Consider the following 18,686-nt stretch of genomic DNA (forward strand, 5'->3'; position numbering starts at 1 on the left):
GATATGTGCAGTGCTGCTGAAAGCTTGTTTTCTGCCTGGAGGTGAGCAAGGCTCTCAGGGGAGACCCATAGAAACAGACTGGGGGAAGCCCTGTGAGAAAAGGCTGAAAGACACATCGGTTGAAGATGTGTTGAAAATGTGTAAGTAAATGTACCGAAAGTTTTTAGTTTAGTACTGATTGCCCTTACATCAAGAACTGGGGACTTCCCTGGTGGTCCAGTGGTTAAGAGTCCGCTTGCCAGTGCAGGGGACATGGGTTCGATCCCTGTTCCAGGAAGATCTCACCTGCTGTGGGGCAGCTAAGCCCGCATGCCACAGCTACTGAAGCCTGGGCACCCTAGAGTCTGTGCTCTGCCAGAGAGGCCACTGCGAAGAAAAGCCCGTGCACCACAACTAGAGAAAAGTATGTGTGCAGCAGTGGAGACCCAGTGCAACCAAAAGTAAATAAATAAAGTTTTAAGAAATGGAGAACTGCACTTCTGCATTTTACTAGATACAAATCAAAAGAATTCTTTTCCTTTTTAGGGTAGACAGTATAAAGATTATGCCCAAACTGAGGGAAACTTAGGTGAGTACATTGATATTTTAATTTTGTTGAAACAACTTCTACAGGATGTTCATATGTTCACATCAACATAATAGACGTATATCTTTAAGAGAATTTATTCTTTGCTGTTCTTTTTCACTAGAAATTAAAAAATCCTTTGTTAAATAGTTTTAGCTGACATTTAGATATTCTTAACATCCAACAGATTCAGGTATTTTATCCATTCATTTCTTACCTTTCCATATCCATTTTTGTCTTTTCCCTTAACAGTGTTGATTCATTCCAAAACAAGGCACAAAATATTAATTTAAAACTTTTTTTTATTAAGAATTTGACATCTGCACTCTGTGGTGTAGTCAACCTATTTCTGTCCTGCAAGATTACTGTGATGCCATTAAAGTCCACATCTTCTGGCCACTTCTGTTTCAACGTCAGCAGAGCTCTATAATAACACGGATGCACTCCTGTGTAAGGACCAGGTGAGTTACTGTCTGTTAAACCATTCTGTATGAACAGTGGTAAGCGTGTTGCCTTACCACTGAGGGATGCCAAGTACAATGGAAGGCTTATGTCTCATTCTTATATACTGTTCAACTCTACTTTTGTTTAATAGAGTGGAAAAAGTTAATACTGGGATTTGGATACAAATGAATAATCTTGGTGATTTAATGAAATTGAAGAGCATACTTGTTTATAAATACAAGCATTATAGTACAGAAGAAAGAAAAAGGTGTAATATTTTGTCTACTTAATAAATAGCTTGTTATTACCTAGAGGAAAGAAATAGAATTTTTATTCCAATAGTTTAAATTGAGGTATAACATAGTCAAGTGTAAAATTTAATGAATTTTTATATATGAAAACATAATCTTTTAAAAAATAAATTTGTCTTTAAGCGGTTCTCATGCTTGTGAGATAAGTTTGAAGAAATTACAGCAGCTTGAACTGATGGAAGATATTGTGGATTTGGCAAAGAAAGTTGTGGTAAGATATAGAATGTATATCCCACCCCCCTATTTCAGGAATATAAATATTTATATGGTATCAGGCCCATGCTACTAATTTATAGTGGCTAACAGGAATGGTTTTAGTTTTGGTTAACCTGAGTTTACTTTGCCAACAAAGGTCCCTATAGTCAAAGCTATGGTTTTTCCAGTAGTCATGTATGGATGTCTCAGAGTTGGACCATAAAGAAAGCTGAGTGCTGAAGAATTCATGCTTTTGAACTGTAGTGTTGGAGAAGACTCTTGCAAGTCCCTTTGGGGACTGCAAGGAGATCCAACCAGTCCATCCTAAAGGAAATCAGTCCTGAATATTCATTGAAAGGACTAATGCTGAAGCTCTGGTATTTGGCCACCTGATGCAAAGAACTGACTCATTGGAAAAGACCCTGATGCTGGAAAAGATTGAGGGCAAGAAGAGAAGGGGACGACAGAGGATGAGATAGTTGGATGTTATCACTCATTCAATGGACATGAGTCTGAACAAACTGGGAAATAGCAAAGGACAGGGAAGCCTGGCGAGAGGCAGTTCATGAAGGTTGCAAAGAGTCAGACATGACTGAGCTACTAAGCACAGCACAGCACAGCACAGCACAACCTGAGCTTATTCTGCTATGCAAGAGTTCATGCTGTGTATTTCAGAGGTTAGGTAGATGGCTGTTTTCATGGTTCTGAAGTGACATGATGAGAACTAGGCTGGCTCCATTTCTTTAAAGAATAGAAATTAGAATTTGTCACAAATGAAAGTGTGCTCCTGGTTTACAGAAACCTTTGTCACAGGTTCTAAAAGTGACAGATTCTTTCTTGTAACATAAAATCATGTCATTGTCACCACCACCACAACAAATATTTTTTCTTTGGGATAAACTTTATCATGTCAGATTTGAGGAGTTATCTGTGTACTACACTGAAAGGTTTTGTGTTTTTTTTTCCCTTGAAAGCCATTAATAACTTTTCTTATTTCATTTGGTTATGGGGCCAAGTGTTTTTCTTGCAAATTCTGATTGCAAACTTAAATTTAGAAAGGGCATTCTGATATTTATTTCCTATAGATAATCCTTTGCAATAATTTATATAAGCCAATGAATTTTATAAAAAGATTTTTAGGTGTAATGAACTTTAAAATCAGTACATCTAAAAGTTACACTAAATCATTTTATTATTAGAACCCTGTGTAAGACTGTTTCTGACTTGATTCAGGGTCCTTAAGAGGTCAGTTGGGCATAATACTGCTCTGGGAAGTGGACTATTGGTACATACGGTGGTTTTTAGTTGTTCAGTTGTGTCCAACTCTTTGCGAGCCCATGGACGGAGGAGCCCACCAGGCTCCTCCGTCCATGGGATTTCCCAGGCAAGAATACTGGAGTGGGTTGCCATTTCCTTCTCCAGGGGATCTACCTGACTCAGGGATCTCCTGCCTGGCAGGCGGATTCTCTACTACTGAGCCACCTGGAAAGCCCTGTACATACAGTAGTATTCCTAAAATGTAGAATTTTTTTTATTCACTAGAAAATTAAAGTATAATTGGCCAGATAAAAAAAAATGTTTTTTTTTTGTTTTGCAGAATGATACATTCTTTATCGGAGGCTTATTGAGAATTGGCTATAAAATAGAGAATGTAAGTGTCAACATGAGAATCCAGCACTGTGAATAAGTGGCAGTTATTCATATGTATCATTTAGTCGTATGGATTTCTATATTTTGCCTAAGCAGTCTCCTTATTTGGGTGGTTTGTATCATTTTCATTTTTTCCCCCCATAGCTTTTTTTTTTTTTTGCAATTTGATTGTTTTTTCTCTTTTGTTTATCTGTCATATATTCTCTTCCAAATGAAATTACTAGGTCCCTGGTGTGGACATTTTTCGGTATATGATTACTGGATAATCTCATTCTGTGGGATCTTGGTTGCTCGGCCAGGGATTGAACCTGGGCCCTCAGCAGTGAGGCTGCAGAGTCCTAACCACTGGACTGCCAGGGAATTTCTGACAGATACATGTTTCCCTTAAGCCTGACACCAGCACTGATAACTCCACTATTTCTGAAGTCTTTTCAGACATTAGAAGTATGATAACATTTCTGTGAACCCTTGACCCTTGATGAAGGTCATCGCACTGAGCGCTTATTTGTCCAGGCATGCACTCCTCTTGTTGTATATATGCTTATTCTTCTCTCTGCCAAAGACCATTTAAAATACATAGTACCTTTTGTGAACCTTAATCTGTACCTTTAATTCTGAGGTAAGGATGGAAGTCCTAGTGTAGATGAGACCTGAGAACCCTCGTTCACCTTTGTTATTGGACTCTGCTGCTCCCCAGGGCAGCCTCTGGCCAGGTTGTAGACCTCAGCTTCCTGTTCTGTAATCACTGCAGCAGCATTTTGAGCTCTGAGGGTGGCCTGAGGTTCCCTGAAGATGTAACATACGTGAGTCTATGGTCTCTGTTAACTTGTGCGCTGGGGTCTAGCTATTCTAGGTTGCATGCCAGAGTAATGAAAATATGTTTTCCAAGTTTTTATTAAGAATATGAAATGCTATATAAGAGAAATTTATAATGCCACATGTAAACTTATAATTAATACATAAATCACATTTTCACCCCTCTTTTTGAAACAGAAAATCTTGGCAATGGAAGAAGCTTTGAATTGGGTGAAATACACAGGCGATGTAACAATTTTATCTAAATTAGGAGCAGTTGATAATTGTTGGCGTATGTTAAGTATTTTCTTTACTGAATGTAAGTATAAATGCTTTAAATTGTTACTTGACTTAGTTTTATAAAGGTATTATTTTGGAAAGTAGAATGCATGGCTATGTGATTTTGTGTTTATCTTAGGATTTTTAAACATGTTTTTTTCTCTTGTGCATAAGAGAAAAGACTGGATAAGAGAACTTTAACCCTGTAGTTAATTTTATTTTGTATTTCCTATATTGATGATTTGTGTGACTATATATTTTTTAAACATCCTACCAAGTGGATGCTATGAGTTATATATAATAACCAAAGAAAGACTCCACACTGGGGTTCATGTATTTTCATTCATAAGAGAAATAAGTAACTGAGCTAAGACCATAATTTTCATTTTTCTGATGAATCTGTTACTTTGAGGTATGATGAAACTGCCTTATATATTTTTTACCTTGTGAAATATTTTTCTCTAAAGCATTTGAATGTTAGCAGTGTTCTTATCAGTCAGTTCAGTTCAGTCGCTCAGTCATATCCGACTCTTTGCGACCCCATGAATCGCAGCACGCCAGGCCTCCCTGTCCAACACCAACTCCGGTAGTTCACTCAGACTCACATCCATCGAGTCAGTGATGCCATCCAGCCATCTCATCCTCTGTCGTCCCCTTCTCCTCTTGCCCCCAATCCCTCCCAGCATCAGAGTCTTTTCCAATGAGTCAACTCTTCACATGGGGTGGCCAAAGTACTGGAGTTTCAGCTTCAGCATTATTCCCTCCAAAGAAATCCCAGGGCTGATCTCCTTCAGAATGGACTGGTTGGATCTCCTTGCAGTCCAAGGGACTCTCAAGAGTCTTCTCCAACACCACAGTTCAAAAGCATCAATTCTTCGGCACTCAGCTTTCTTCACAGTCCAACTCTCAAATCCATACATGAACACAGGAAAAACCATAGTGTTTTTATAGGGATCTTGAAACAGGAAGTACTTGACTCTTCAGTTGATGGTGACTGATTATTTGCCATTTCTGCTGAGTAGAGGGCATACTTTGTACTCTTGACCTGGGTGTTAGAAATTAAGCTTAAATATGAAGACAGGTTTTCCTGATATTTATTAGATGCTGGGCTGTATTACATGAGTAGAGGTGGTTCTCTTTGTTGTTTTGGAAGCCTTTAATTATAGGCTAGATTTTATGGTGAAATTAGACGACCAGTATCATGTATTGGGCGTCTGTTGTTGGACTTGTTTCTGACACTTTCTGTGTGCTCTTTTCTTTATAATAGCCCTGCAAGGTAGCTGCTGTGATCCTATTTTAGAAATGAGTAAACTTTGAGAGGTTAAATGATACTGCTTTCGTCTGTTAAGTAGTAGAACCTAAATAAGAAGTTAGGTCTCTCTGATCCCAAAGTTCAGGTTTTTGTTCTATAATCTTATTCTGTCCCCATCATCTTCTAAAATTCTTCAGTGTTAAGTTTTAGGTACTACTTTGCCTTGGAAATGAATATGTTTGGCTGGAGGCATAATTATAGTTTTGTTGCAATAAAATTATTTACCACTTATTAATAAAATCTTTTTTATAGAACAACTTAAAATATAGAAAATGAGGTCTCGTAAACTTTTAACATAAATGTTGGTTATTACCTACTGCGTTTGAATTAGTTTATTACATTTTTATGAGAATGTTTAAAAAAATGTCTGATTTTGACTTGAGAGTTATAATGTTGAAATAAGATGTTAAAAAAATTTTTTATATTAAATATATCTTAGAAAGTAGTTTCCCAGGCTTTTGTTTTCAGAAATTTTAGTTGAACTTTGTGCTGGGTACACTGTAGCTCAGTGTTATTAAATTGACTTGAGTAATTATGAGGCCTGATTGGAATGTGTTAGGACAGAGCACTGTTACCTACAATTAGAACTAGAGTAATAATAAGCTAGAAATAAGGTCAATTAGATTCATGGCAAGCAATGAATCCAATGTTTTCTGAAACAGTTTATCAGTTGTTTAACTTTACAGACTCACATACCTCGCCTAAGAGTGAGAACATTAACAATACCAATTTTTTTAATACATTTTTTCTCACTCTCTCCTAAAAATAACATTTAGACAAGTATCACATAACTAAAGTTGTAACAGAAAACTGCAGTTTGCTTGAAGAATTTAAAACTCAAAGTTGTGCGGAGTGTCTAGAGGTGAGAATAAATAATTATTTGTAAGTATATTTTGAGATTTGTTTGTTAGAACTTTTATTAATATTCAGGGGAAATTTCAGTATTGGCTCAGATGGTAAAGAATCTGCCTGCAATATGGGAGACGTGGGTTCGATCTCTGGGTTTGGAAGATCCCCTGGAGGAGGGCATGACAACTCACTTCAGTATTCTTGCCTGGAGAATCCCCATGGTCAGAGGAGCCTGGCAGGCTACAGTCCACAGGGTTGCGAAGAGTCGGACATGACTGAACAACTGAGCACACAGCACATCTGAATATAAGAAGGACTACTGTAGAATTTGATAACATATTTGAGAGAGGTTTTTAGTAAATTTTGATTAGAATTGGTTTTGGAAGAGGAAGACATCTTGATCAGAATTTTAAAATTTTTTTAATTTTAATTTACTTATTTTAGGCTGCACTGGTTGGGCTTTCTGTGGTTGTGGCGAGCAGGCTTCTCGTTGCAAACTACAGGCTTCAGTGCCTGTCTAAAGCAAACAGGCTGTATAGGTTTCAGTGGTTGCAGCGGGTGGACTTCGGTCATTGTGGTTCACGGGCTCTGGAGCGCAGGCTCACCCGCTGTGGCACGTGGGCTTGGTTGCCCCTAGGTACACGGGATTTTCCCAGACCAGGAACTAACCAGTGTCCCCTGCCTTGGGAGGCGGATTCCCAACCTCTGGACAACCAGAGAAGTCCCAGAATTTTATGTTAAAGATTTTAAAAGTTAATTGAAAATTGAAGCTTGATTTTTTTAAAAATTTAATTTAAAAGGCTTTTAATTAATTGAGAGAGTATGATTTTCTTTGGGACCAGCTTTATTGACATGTAATTCATATGTCATACAATTTACCCAGAGAAAATAAGATTTTAACAATCAAATTTTTAGAAAAGGATTTAGGAAATTATTTTTCCATTCATGATATAATCCAGTAAATAATAGTTTATTTTGAAAATTTGAATGTTTCCGTTGAAATTTTAGTTATAGCTATAGCATATTTGATTTCATGCTCTTTTTTCCTGCGTTTTGTTTTTATTTCACCTTTGCTAACTTTGTCACCTCATTTTTTGAGGGGCAGTTAGTCTAATCAACATTTTTTAAGCTCTTACGTTTATTGAATAGTATCACATTTTCTAGCCTAAAATTAAAATTCTGCCTTAAATCTATTTTTTTTTCTGCTATGCAGGCATAATGTATATTTAAGAGTGGACCTGCCAAATATGGTACACAGGGGATTAATGGTTCATATTATTCATAATGTAGTGGTTTTGTTTACTTTTTAATATTCTTTTTTAACAAAGTTAGCCCTGAGTCATTAGAGACAGGCTTCTTTAAATGTGTATGTCAAAATACTGGGTATTGAATTCTCGTTTTCTACATAAGTAATCCCCCAGATTATTTTTGACTTCTAAGATAAAAACCCAGAACCATTTTCCATAGGTTTTTGGGTTCCTGATTCTTTTTGAATGTAATTGATGACTCTTCTTTTACTTTGATTTCTCAGCAAGGAGAACTAATGAAAATGAAAGGAAATGAAGAGTTTTCCAAAGAAAGATATGATATAGCTATTATCTATTACACCAGAGCCATTGAATGTAGGTAAGAGCAAAATGGAATATTGAGACCCTTTCTATGTGGCAGATCACGTTAGAATGCTAGTCAGTATGAAAGAAACACAAGATGAGGAACTGGAGAGTATCTTCAGTTTGCTGTGCAGAATGTTTTCTCACCCGTAGGTATAAGAAACATGAGGTGAACTGAATAGATGAACTTAAGTTATATAAGTTAAGCCTGTTAGGCAAAATTTTGAATTTGCTTCTATCCTGCCCCAATTTGTTCCCAAGCTTTCTAGTACAGGGTCATCTGTTTTTTCTTGGACTCATTTTCCCTTCTTCTAATTCCTTCCAAATTATTGACTGATAAGAAAGAATTAGTTACTAATTCTTTACTAATTAGTTAACTAATTAGTTACTAGATGTCACCCATTCAGGGATTTGTGCTTTCTATGAGGGAACTTTTAAAGGATAAAAGTTGGGATTGTTGAGAGAGTACATGTGTTCTGCCTTATCTTCTATTTGTCCAGCTGCTAGAATTTTGTAGCATTCTTACACGTGTGCCTCACTTGGTTCTTACTGACATCTTTGCTGGGCCACCTAATGCTGTAGCAGCCTTAGGAGGGTGTGCTGTAGACAGCTGCGCTCTTTCCAGATGTACCCATCGCCACAGGGAATGAGTGAATCTAGGTAGCAAACCACATTTGGAAGGTTGCCTGTCTGCTCTAGGAGAGGTGGAGATAATATAGGTGAAGTAAGAGGTGGAAATAAGAGGTGGAATAAGATAAAACCAAATGGGACAAAGCTTGAAGTCACACTGTTTAAATTACGGTTGCAGTTTACAGATGTCCTTTGTCAAGGTGGTACAGTTCTGATTTACATAGAAGTGTTCTGTCCTCTTCAGTGACAACATGCTTGTAGTTCGCTAGATTTTAATGTCTCATTTGGTCCTCTCAGCAGCCCCAAGAGCGTAACAGAAAAAGCAAAACTTTTAGTCTTCATTTTGAATACAGAGAAGTTGAGTTGATTTGAACAAGCCCTTCAGGAAGTGAAGGAACCAGGACTTAGCCAGTTAGGACTCCAAATCCTATATTCATTTCTGCTATGCCAAACAGATATGAAGATTTTGAAAATTTTTTCTTGCCTTATGATTTCTGTGTTATGTTCTTATTTTAAATGTAATGTTCTTCACTGATGAAACACTATTTTTTTTTAAAGGCCTGAAAATCACCTGCTGTATGGTAACCGAGCTCTTTGTTTTCTTCGTACTGGACAATTCAGGTAAATTGCTTAGAGTGCTTAATCACTCAGCTGTTATGCTAAATACCTATATTTGAGAAATGTTTCTGTTTGCAGTTATGCCAGAAAATCCTTCAGTAGTTCTTTGGCAGAAATAGTTAAATGGTTAAAGAGAGCTCTGTAGGTTTTATATATAAAAACAGCAATGACAGAAACTGATTTTTTTAATAGAGTGGATAGCATATGCTTTGCATTATTTTAAGCACTTGAAGTAGGTTATTTAATTCTCAACAGCACATTTAATAGGGCTTCCCAGGTGGCTCAGTGGTAAAGAATCCGCCTGCCAGTGCAGGAGATGTGGGTTCAATCCCTGGGCTGGGAAGATCCCCTGGAAGAGGAAATGGCAACCCACTCCAGTATTTTTACCTGGGAAATCCTATGGACAGAGGAGCCTGGCGGGCTACAGTCCATGGGGTTACAGAGAGTCAGACACAACTGAGCGACTTGGTGTATTTAATAGGTTAGATAATGTTATTTTCCATATTTTACGTGTGGATAAACTCATACCATTAGTAATTGTGAATTTCGTTCTACCCTGCTCCATTTTTTTTCAAGCTGTGATGTAGTGATGCCAAGATTCAAACACAGCTCTTACCTGATGATGCATAATCTATGTTTATAACACCTATAATATATTACCTTCTTTTGCTCTTAGCTAATCTGTATAGTTCTGGAACAATTCTTGCTGTATTTGTTTCTTCTGTATAAGTATGACTAAAACTAAGTAAATGTCCTTCATAAAGAAAAGAAAAGTTTAATGATTTAACTATGGGAGTGAAATTGTAATTAACTCTTAGTTCCTCATGTTGAAGTGAGCTAGTATTTATTAGTTGAGAAAGATTGTTGACAGCGCCCCCATGATTTTATTGTCTCTCAGCTTACAGTTTTTAGAACTTAAATATTAAGTGTGAGTGTTGAGCAGTGTAGACTGTTAAATTTAACTGTGTCTTACAGGATTCCTTCTGGAATACATCCATTCAGTAGAAAAATACTAAAAACAAACTAAAAAACCACGTTAGAGGCTGGGATCCTCAGAATAAAGCTGCGTAGGCGTAAGGTCCTGCTTAGTTATTAGTTATAATTCCTATTTGCATCTTGCCTTTCTGTTGCCCAAAATAAAAAGAGAATACCTTGCAAGTTATAGAATTCTCACTATATATGAAGAAAGAGGACACCAGTTTCTCAGGGGAAACTGTTTTCCTGATGTTTGGTTCCGGAAGAAATTTCTTCTATGATTTACAAGTAATATGAACTGAGTGATGGGGTAGAGAACAATCTCAGCAGCATTCCTGTTCAGAGTAAAAGAAACACACCCTGAGAGTGCAGTTTTGGTTTTCATCAATAGTTTTTGAAATTAAGATTCTTATAAGAGCAGAGAGTCTGCTGTCAGTTGTTTTCCAGGGAGAGTACTTGCATTGAAGTGTGGGAGGTGGGAGCGGGGAGTATGGTGTATTCCAAGTATACAGTTTTCAAAAATAACATTTATGTTTTTCTTTTATTATAAACAGAACACTTTCTCATGGTAGAAAATTTGGAAAATACAAGAGTTTAAAAAGAAGAAAATAAAAAATCACCTCCTCGGAGAATACCGCTGTATTAACGTTATGCAGCTTTTAAATGGCTTAAGCCGTGGATAACCGAGGCTATCTAGTCTAGAGGAATGGATGGGCTTGACACAGTCTTCCATCAGTACCACTGTCCTCAACTGGTTCTGGCAAGAAATGGGCTGCACATGTCTTTAGGTTACTGCCTCTGGCTAGGTCCAGACTTGCAGATATCCTGTGCTGTTTAAAGGCCATTCTGTATGTTCTTAAGGTGAATAGCTTGGCTGGCAACTTGGCTAGCCTCTTGTGAAAATCGAGGCGCCTATTTGAAACTTCAGAGTGGGTCGAAGGTCATCCCCTCTGCATAGGGGATCCCTTGGAGCTGAGAGGCAAATGAGGGGTTCTGCCTTCTTTTGTGAGTGTTAAATGCTAGACACTCAAGTAGGAGCCTGCTGAAACTCTGCTCTGAAGGAGGTGCATCAAAGCCAGGTAGCCTGGTGAGGTCAAGGTCAAGATCAAGAGTAGGGTTGTGCATCCATCCTTGTACCTCCCAGCTGACGGTCTAGCTTTGTGGGTCAACACCATAGCAGTTTCCTGTAGAGGCAGGTCAGCACCATTTCCTTGTTAGGCAATCACCAGTATGTGCTGGATGCTTGTTTAATGTCAGAAGCATGATGCCACCCTGGTTTTACTGGTGTTTGCCACCTCATTCACTATTTACATGACTTGCTCAGTAATGGAGGGATAATGTTTCCTGAACCTGCAGTGCACGTAACTCCTTATCAAGTGAGTAGATGATATGACTTCAGAAAAGAACACACTGCCAGCGATTCAGATGTGTCCTTGACCTAGGAGGACCCATGCCATTTAGCTGAGTTATCAGGGTTGAGAGGTGTTGAAGCCCTCGTCTCTGAGGGCTGGTAGATCTGTCATGGGAGTCTGGCTGAGCAGCTGAGGGTGAAGCATATAGCCTCCCTGGCACTGTTTTGAGTGCTTTTCCTGTATTAACTCATAAAAGCCTCCCAGCCCTGTGAGATAGGTGCTGCTGGGTCTTTCTTGATGAGGAACCTGAGGCCCGGGCGGTTAAGCAGTGTCCTCAGATACTCACTGGGTGGGTGTGAACCCAGGTGGATGCACAGTCTCTACGATTAATCACCATGCACAGGTGATGATAGGCTCAAACAGCAATGTGAAAGTTGAAAAAAATTAATGATCTAAATAGTCAATAAACATGATTATCCTTACAGGACATGCAGATTAAAAACTGTGAGTCTCTCTTTCGTACCCATTAGATTGGCAAACATTTTAAAACCTCATAGCACCAAGTGTTTAAGAGGACGTGGAACAAAGGAAACTTTCATACTCGGCCGGAGAAATGTGTAAATCGGTGCAGTCACTGTGGAGAGCCGTGTGGCAAGGTGAAGACGTGTACTCTCCTGCCCGCTTCTGGGCTACCCGAGAAGATGTGTGCAAGCCTTCATTAGAGCGTTATGGTTAAGAGTAAAGAAATGGAAACCACCTAAAAGTCCATCTATAGGGAATGGATAAAATGAATTATGGTATATTCATACAATGGAATGCTGTGCAGCAGTTAAAATGAATGCAGTGTTGAGTGAAAAAGCAAGTTGCAGAATGATTTGTACGGTATGATGCCATTTATGTGATGTTTTGAAATGTGCAAAATGATATGCATATGCATAATTAATGCATAGTATGTATTAACAGTGACTTTGAAGTGCACGGGCATGTTAAAATACCAATGGAGTGGCTGTCTCTGGGGAGGGAGGGAGGACAATGGATTGGAGCTGGGAAAGATGGTTCACAATGGATGTCACCTGTGACAAACCTGGCAAGAAGATCTGAAGTAAATATGGCAAAATGTTAAGGTCTTGCTAAGCTGGTACATGGGTATTGATTATGTTAATGTTATTCTCTGTACTGTTACATATATTTGATACAAAGTGTAATTAACAATGCACATAAGATGAAACACCAAGCATTAGGATAAAGTAAGTGAAAAATAATCTTGAAAGGGGAGAAATACAAATATTTTAAGGCCGGTTTGGCTGGGAGCCTGAGGTGAGGTATTTGTGGGGAAAATGTTTCACTCAGAAATGGTCAGCGTGGTGGCGGAGGTTTTAATGCCACGTAGTCAGTTTCTAAATCTGACCACCTTTGGGTGGATACAGGTGAGGCCAAGAGCCAGTCAGAACCCTTACCATTCTCCAGAGGTGTGCCGCTCCAGGAAACCCGGGACGGGGCTGGGGTGAGGGAGGGGAGGGCAGGCTTGTGCTCCCTGCCAGCCTTTCACGCTGCGCCTGTGGGCGGTGCATCCCAGAGTGCCTGGCTGGGATGAGATGTCCGTTATCTTCCGGTCTTCTATAAGTCCCCGTTTTAAATAGAATTTGAGAGGTCGAGGGCATCTTAGAGTGATGCTTTTAATTGAGGTAATTTGAAATTTTCAGATTAGAACAGAATCTAGAAAAAGCAATCAGGCATCTATAGCCTCTGTGGTTGCAATAGTTATACAAGGTAGATGATTAGGGTTACTGTTTAATTCATTCTCAGTGGGACTCGCGTGTGGAAATTTGAATTCTTTGGTGGGATGGAATAAACTGTGTAATAGGAAATGTAATTGGAAAAGGGGAAAGCTTAGTCTTGGATATTTTAAATTTACTTGGGAAGAGTATAGAATTTTAAAACTTGGTGTTTACTCTGATCCTTTGGTATTTAACTACACTTAGATGGTATTCCCTTCTATTAGCTCCCAACTTGTGAATAATATGAGGCAGCTAGATTTTAAATGATTGTGTGTGTGTTTCTGAACACATGTGTGTGAGGTGTAAATCAAGTAAATTGTATGTTTTTGTGAGAATTTTCAAAAATCTTAGTGTATGTGGGGCGTTTTTAGTGTATTGGTTGATGAATTATTCCTCACTCGGTTCTCTTACTTGTATGATCTCTATTTTGCTTAAAAAAAAATGCTGAATTTGCTTTTGAACGAAATAGTTACTTTATCAGTCTTATTTGAGGTGCACCCCTTTTTAAAACACAGTAACAAATGCACATCATAAAAAATTAAAAGAGAACAAAAGGATAAACTGAAAACTCTTGCCCACCTGAGACCCCTGCCCTAATCCCTTTCTTCAGATCCTTAGGCATTTCAGTAATATTTTATGCCTTTATGAACACTTACTACTTTGAACCAGATGAAGTTGCCATTTTTATAAGTCAGAATAAGGCATTTTCATTTGGTTCAGTATAATGTATGTGTCTTTTGTTTTAACATGGATAAGAGCATATTATACACTCTGTTGTACATCTTGCTTCTTTTAATATTTAAATGTTGGAGTTGTTGCACATCAGTGAATACTGACATCTACCCCAGTTTTTATTCATGGCTGCATAGTGTTTTACTGTGCATTAGTTTGTATTAGAACATAGCTTATTTCCAGTTTAAAAAGTTAGCTAAAACTATGTAATATCCTTTTATGTTTAACACTCCGATTCAAGTATACATAGATATATAGGATAAATTCCTAACAAGAATTTATTTTACTTGGATGAAAGAACATACGTAATTTTACTTCCAGACACTAACTTTTGATTTAAAATGTATGTGTGATTAATAGTCACTGCATATTTGACAGTAACTGACCATTCCATCTGAATCCTGCTTTTGTTGCTTCATTGTGAGATCGAGAAACTTGGGGACTAAAAATGTTACTTCTTTGTGATCTGGTCAGGCCCTGAAAGTGACGATTTGCCATAAGGGGGAAAGATGATAACTCTTCTGGGCATTCAAAGTTCTCACGTACGTAGGTGTTGTGGTTTGAGAAAGTCAGTTAATAGCATCTCCTTCCCCTCCCAAGTCCAGAACTATTACTGCACATTGAAATCACTCGAGCTTTGAAGAAATCCACCCCAGTTACCCCTCCAAGTTCTCATTTAATTGGGCATCGGGCTTTTTTAGAAGCCCCCCAGGTACTACTAATGTGCAGCCAGGACTGCCCACTGGTCTAGAGAGAGTGTGGGCTGACATTAGAAGGGGAGCTGGGACTGAGCTTTGTGGGACAGAGAAAGTGGCCGATGAGAGAAGGATGAAGCTGCACAGGAGACTCCTACGAGGTTCGCCAGAGAGCTAGGAGGAGAGTCAGTGTAGGATCCTGGAAGCGAGTGAGAGAGTGGCCAACAGGGCCTGTTGCTGGGAAGCCCTTTGGAACTTGGGTTTAGTTCTATGGACACCTTCTAGTCCCTAGGGAGAGCTGTCAGCGGGAAGCTTGGCACAGATGCCAGGCCTGAGTGGGCTCAGAAGTGAGGATGAGGAGATGGAGGCAGCCAGCACAGGCAGCTGGTGAAGGCATTCAGGCAGAGAGGATGGGAGAGTTTTGCCATTGTATTCAGGTGATTTTGGCCTGCAAATAATAGAGATCTCTTAATTCAGCTGGTTTAAATGGGGAAGAAAACTTACTTGATCCAAGAGTTCCAGAAGACGGTCCTAGGGTTGTGTATGTAGTGACTCGACAATGCCATCAAAGACCTAGTGGTTTTTTTCCAGCCCCACCGTGTGACTTGGACCTCAGACTGCCCACCCCCTCAGGATGGCAGGAGGGCTTCTGTAATTCAAATACCACATTGGACATTACACCCTCCCGCAGAAGGGTGACTCTTGTACTACGCAAAAGAAAAACTGTAATACACATATTGAGAAGTGTACAGTTCATAAGTGTGCAGGTTGAATTTTTCAGATGCAAATAACCATACCCAGCATCCAGATCACAACCCCAGTACCCCGGAAGTCACCCTTGTTCCCCCTCAGTCACTGCCCACTTCCTCCCCCAGGATAACTCCTGTCCTGACTTCTGACACCATAGGTTAGTTTTGCCTGCTTTGTGCAATATAAACAGAATCATGTGATCCGTGCTCTTTATGTCTGGTTTTCAGCATTGTGTTTGAGACCCATGTTGTTGCATGTAGTTGTGAAGTGTTCATCTATTGCATGAATATACCACGTTTTATCCATTCTATTGTTGATGGGCATTTGGGGGTTTCTAGTACTTTTACAGATAGTGTCATTGTGAACATGTCTTCATTTCTGTTAAGTATGTAATAAAGGAGTGGCATTGCTGGGACAGGAGCGTGTGCTTATGCTCAGCTGTGCACATAATTTGCACCCTGGTTGCATCATTTTACACTCCTGCCAGCAGCACATGAGAGTTTCAGTTCCACGTCCTCACTAACACTTATTATTTTGTGTCATTTCATTTAGACATTCTGCTGAGTGTGTGGTGATATGATGCTGTGATTTTAATTTGCATTTCCTTAATTTAGGAGGTTTAAGTTGAGCGTTTGTTTATCATATGCTTATTGACTACTCAGATATCTTTTGTGAAGTGCCTGTGTTGAGTCTTTTTTATTTTTCTCTTTTGAGTTGAATGTTTTATTAGTAGGTTTTTAAAAAATATTCTGGATAGGAGTCATTGGTCAAAATATGAATATTACAAATGCCTTCTCATGCTCTGTGGCTTGCCTTTTTTGCTTTCTTCCCATGAATGCAAGTAGTAATTTTAATGTACTACAATTTATCAATTTTTTTCCTTTATGGTAAGCACTTTTTGTGTTCTGATTATAATCTTTGCCTACTCTGCAAAATATTCTTTGTTTTCTAAAAGCTTGACCAATTATTGGTATTTAAATCTCCTGTCCATCTGGGGAACCCCAGGTGGCGCTAGTGGTACAGAACCCACCTGCCAATGCAGGAGACATAAGACACAGGTTTGATCTCTTGGTTGGAAAGATCCCTGGAGAAAGGCATGGCAACCCACTCCAGTATTCTTGCTGGGAATCCATGGACAGAGGAGCCTGGTGGGCTACAGTCCATGGGGTGGCAGAGAGTCGGACTCGACTGAGATATGCCATGATCCGTCTGGAGGTGTTTTTTTGTATGAGGTAGGGGTCAAGGTTCATGTGAATGTCCAGTTGACTCAGCCCTATTATTTTTTTCTTCTGGCCTTTGTTTTTGGGCCCAGGATCACCCCCCTCCCCCACTCCAGGGCCAGCCTTGGTGGAGCTGCTATTCCCAGGGCAAGAGAGGGGGGCTCCCCCTGCCTCTGAGGGACATGGCCAGAGTAGGGTGCCTCGTTGCACCCACCCTCGCCTTCTTGTGGAGCCTGTGAGTGGAGCTCAGACTGCTTCTTGCTGCTCCCTAGTCGTGCTCCTCTTGAGGTCACCCAGAACCTGGTCTTCCCTGCAAGCTCAGACTGCTTCCCAGCATAGCCAACCCCCCTCAGCCCTGCCTCTCCTTGCTTCTTGGGCCCCTGTTTGGGAGCCCTCCCCTGGTCTGATCCTCTCCCCCAGCTTCACCTCTGCCCTGAGGCCTCCAGAGCAGCTCTGCTGAGACAGCCCCTTGGTGTCTCTTTCCTGTGCTGGAGACCATAGGCCTCTGCCCTGTCCTCCAGCCCTCACAGGCCCTCGGCCTCTGACTCAGGAACCCTTGCTCTCCCTGCCCCTCCTCTCTACCTCCGGGATGTCCACTCTCTGTCCCCCAGACTCTGTGCACGCTCTGTTCTCTCTACCTGGGACACTTTTTCCCAGCATCACAGGGTTCCCTCCCTCCCTTTATTAGAGTTTCAGCACAAATATCACCTCCTCCTAGAAGCCTGCCCTGACCCTTTTTCCTGATAATCGACTCTCTCCACCTCATTAGCTTTCATATGGCTTGGAAATCACTTGTTTTTTATTTCCATATTATCTGTCTCCCACTGGGATATTAGCCCCAAGAGGGCGGGGCTGTGTCCAGTTTGTCTACACTGTGTCCATAACACGGTGCCCGTATGCCCATATGTAGCAAGTGCTCAAGAAGTGGGTGGGTGGGTGGATGATAGAGGAGGAGGAGGACTTTTGGCTTCTCCATTTGCTTGCAGGCCTCCCCCCCAACCCTCCAACTTTTTTGTGCTGCTGCCTCTGCTCTGCCTCCGACGTGTATATGGAAGACACATTTACTCACGCATTCGTTCACTCAGTGTTTGAACGTATAAAGAATGCATCAGCATCTCTGCGTAGCAGGCTCTGCACCACTGCAGGGATATGGAAGAGACCCCTCAGCCGACCCAGCCCCATCTTTTCCGAGCGTGTTTTCTCTGTGCACTGCAGCGTTAGCTTTGTCATGCAGATCGGGGGACTGTATCAGGATCTGTAAGGGTCTGTTTCTGATTTCTGTATCCTCTTGTGTTTGTCAGGCCGTCTATCTTTAGATAGCTTTCGAATTTTATCTTTAAAAAAATGTGTATATGGTCTTTTAATAGGTATTGATGTTTGGTAGAATAAGTTACCTAGTTTTATTCTTTGTAATCCTTTTGTTTGTTTTTTGGTGGTCTTTGTAATCGGTCTTTAAGAGTGAGCTGTCCCCTCAGTTCTGGGTCACACCTGAACTGTGTATCCCTAGACCACTCAGTGCAGAGTAGGTTTGCGATGATTGGCTTAAACTTACTAGAAATTATCTCTAAGTCTTGGAGGTGGACCCTCACAACACGTGTCTAGCAGTCAGAAGAGGAGGTTAGCTGCTGGGTAAATTGCCAATAGTGTTTGCTTAGGGTTTGAGACATTTATTTATTTTTACTTGCTTTTTAAAAGATGAGCAATCTGAGCAGATTAAAAGTCAGTAGGAAGTTGCATGACAACATGAATGTACTTCATACCGCTGAATTTTACATTTGAAATGATTCATGGGGTAAATTATGTGTGTTTTACCACAATAAAACATACTGATAGGGTAAATTCCTGAAATGGAATGTGTGATTTTACAGGAGAGAGAAGGGATGATTGATACTGTAAGAATGGGTAGTTACATGGCACAAGTGGAGG

At 40.0% G+C, this 18,686-nt stretch overlaps 1 protein-coding gene across 13 annotated transcripts in view; it reads left to right on the forward strand.

Moving 5' to 3' along the window:
- TTC3 (tetratricopeptide repeat domain 3) overlaps positions 1-18,686 on the forward strand; it is a 119,764-nt gene that overhangs the window by 13,259 nt on the left and 87,819 nt on the right. For 8 of the 13 annotated variants that reach the window (XM_027548831.1, XM_027548818.1, XM_027548861.1 and 5 more), the window contains 8 exons: positions 526-568; positions 876-1,026; positions 1,444-1,531; positions 3,113-3,166; positions 4,159-4,279; positions 6,328-6,413; positions 7,932-8,026; positions 9,199-9,261. The exons of 2 other annotated variants lie outside the window; for them this stretch is intronic. In XM_027548831.1, coding sequence (XP_027404632.1) covers positions 526-568; positions 876-1,026; positions 1,444-1,531; positions 3,113-3,166; positions 4,159-4,279; positions 6,328-6,413; positions 7,932-8,026; positions 9,199-9,261 — 701 coding nt within the window. Of the gene's footprint in view, positions 1-525; positions 569-875; positions 1,027-1,443; positions 1,532-3,112; positions 3,167-4,158; positions 4,280-6,327; positions 6,414-7,931; positions 8,027-9,198; positions 9,262-12,115; positions 12,468-18,686 lie in introns of all 13 variants that reach the window. 3 more of the 13 variants (XM_027548866.1, XM_027548871.1, XM_027548855.1) reach the window with 2 other exon arrangements.

The sequence above is a fragment of the Bos indicus x Bos taurus genome, chromosome 1 (genome assembly GCF_003369695.1).
Source record: "Bos indicus x Bos taurus breed Angus x Brahman F1 hybrid chromosome 1, Bos_hybrid_MaternalHap_v2.0, whole genome shotgun sequence".
Taxonomy (NCBI): Eukaryota; Metazoa; Chordata; class Mammalia; order Artiodactyla; family Bovidae; genus Bos; species Bos indicus x Bos taurus.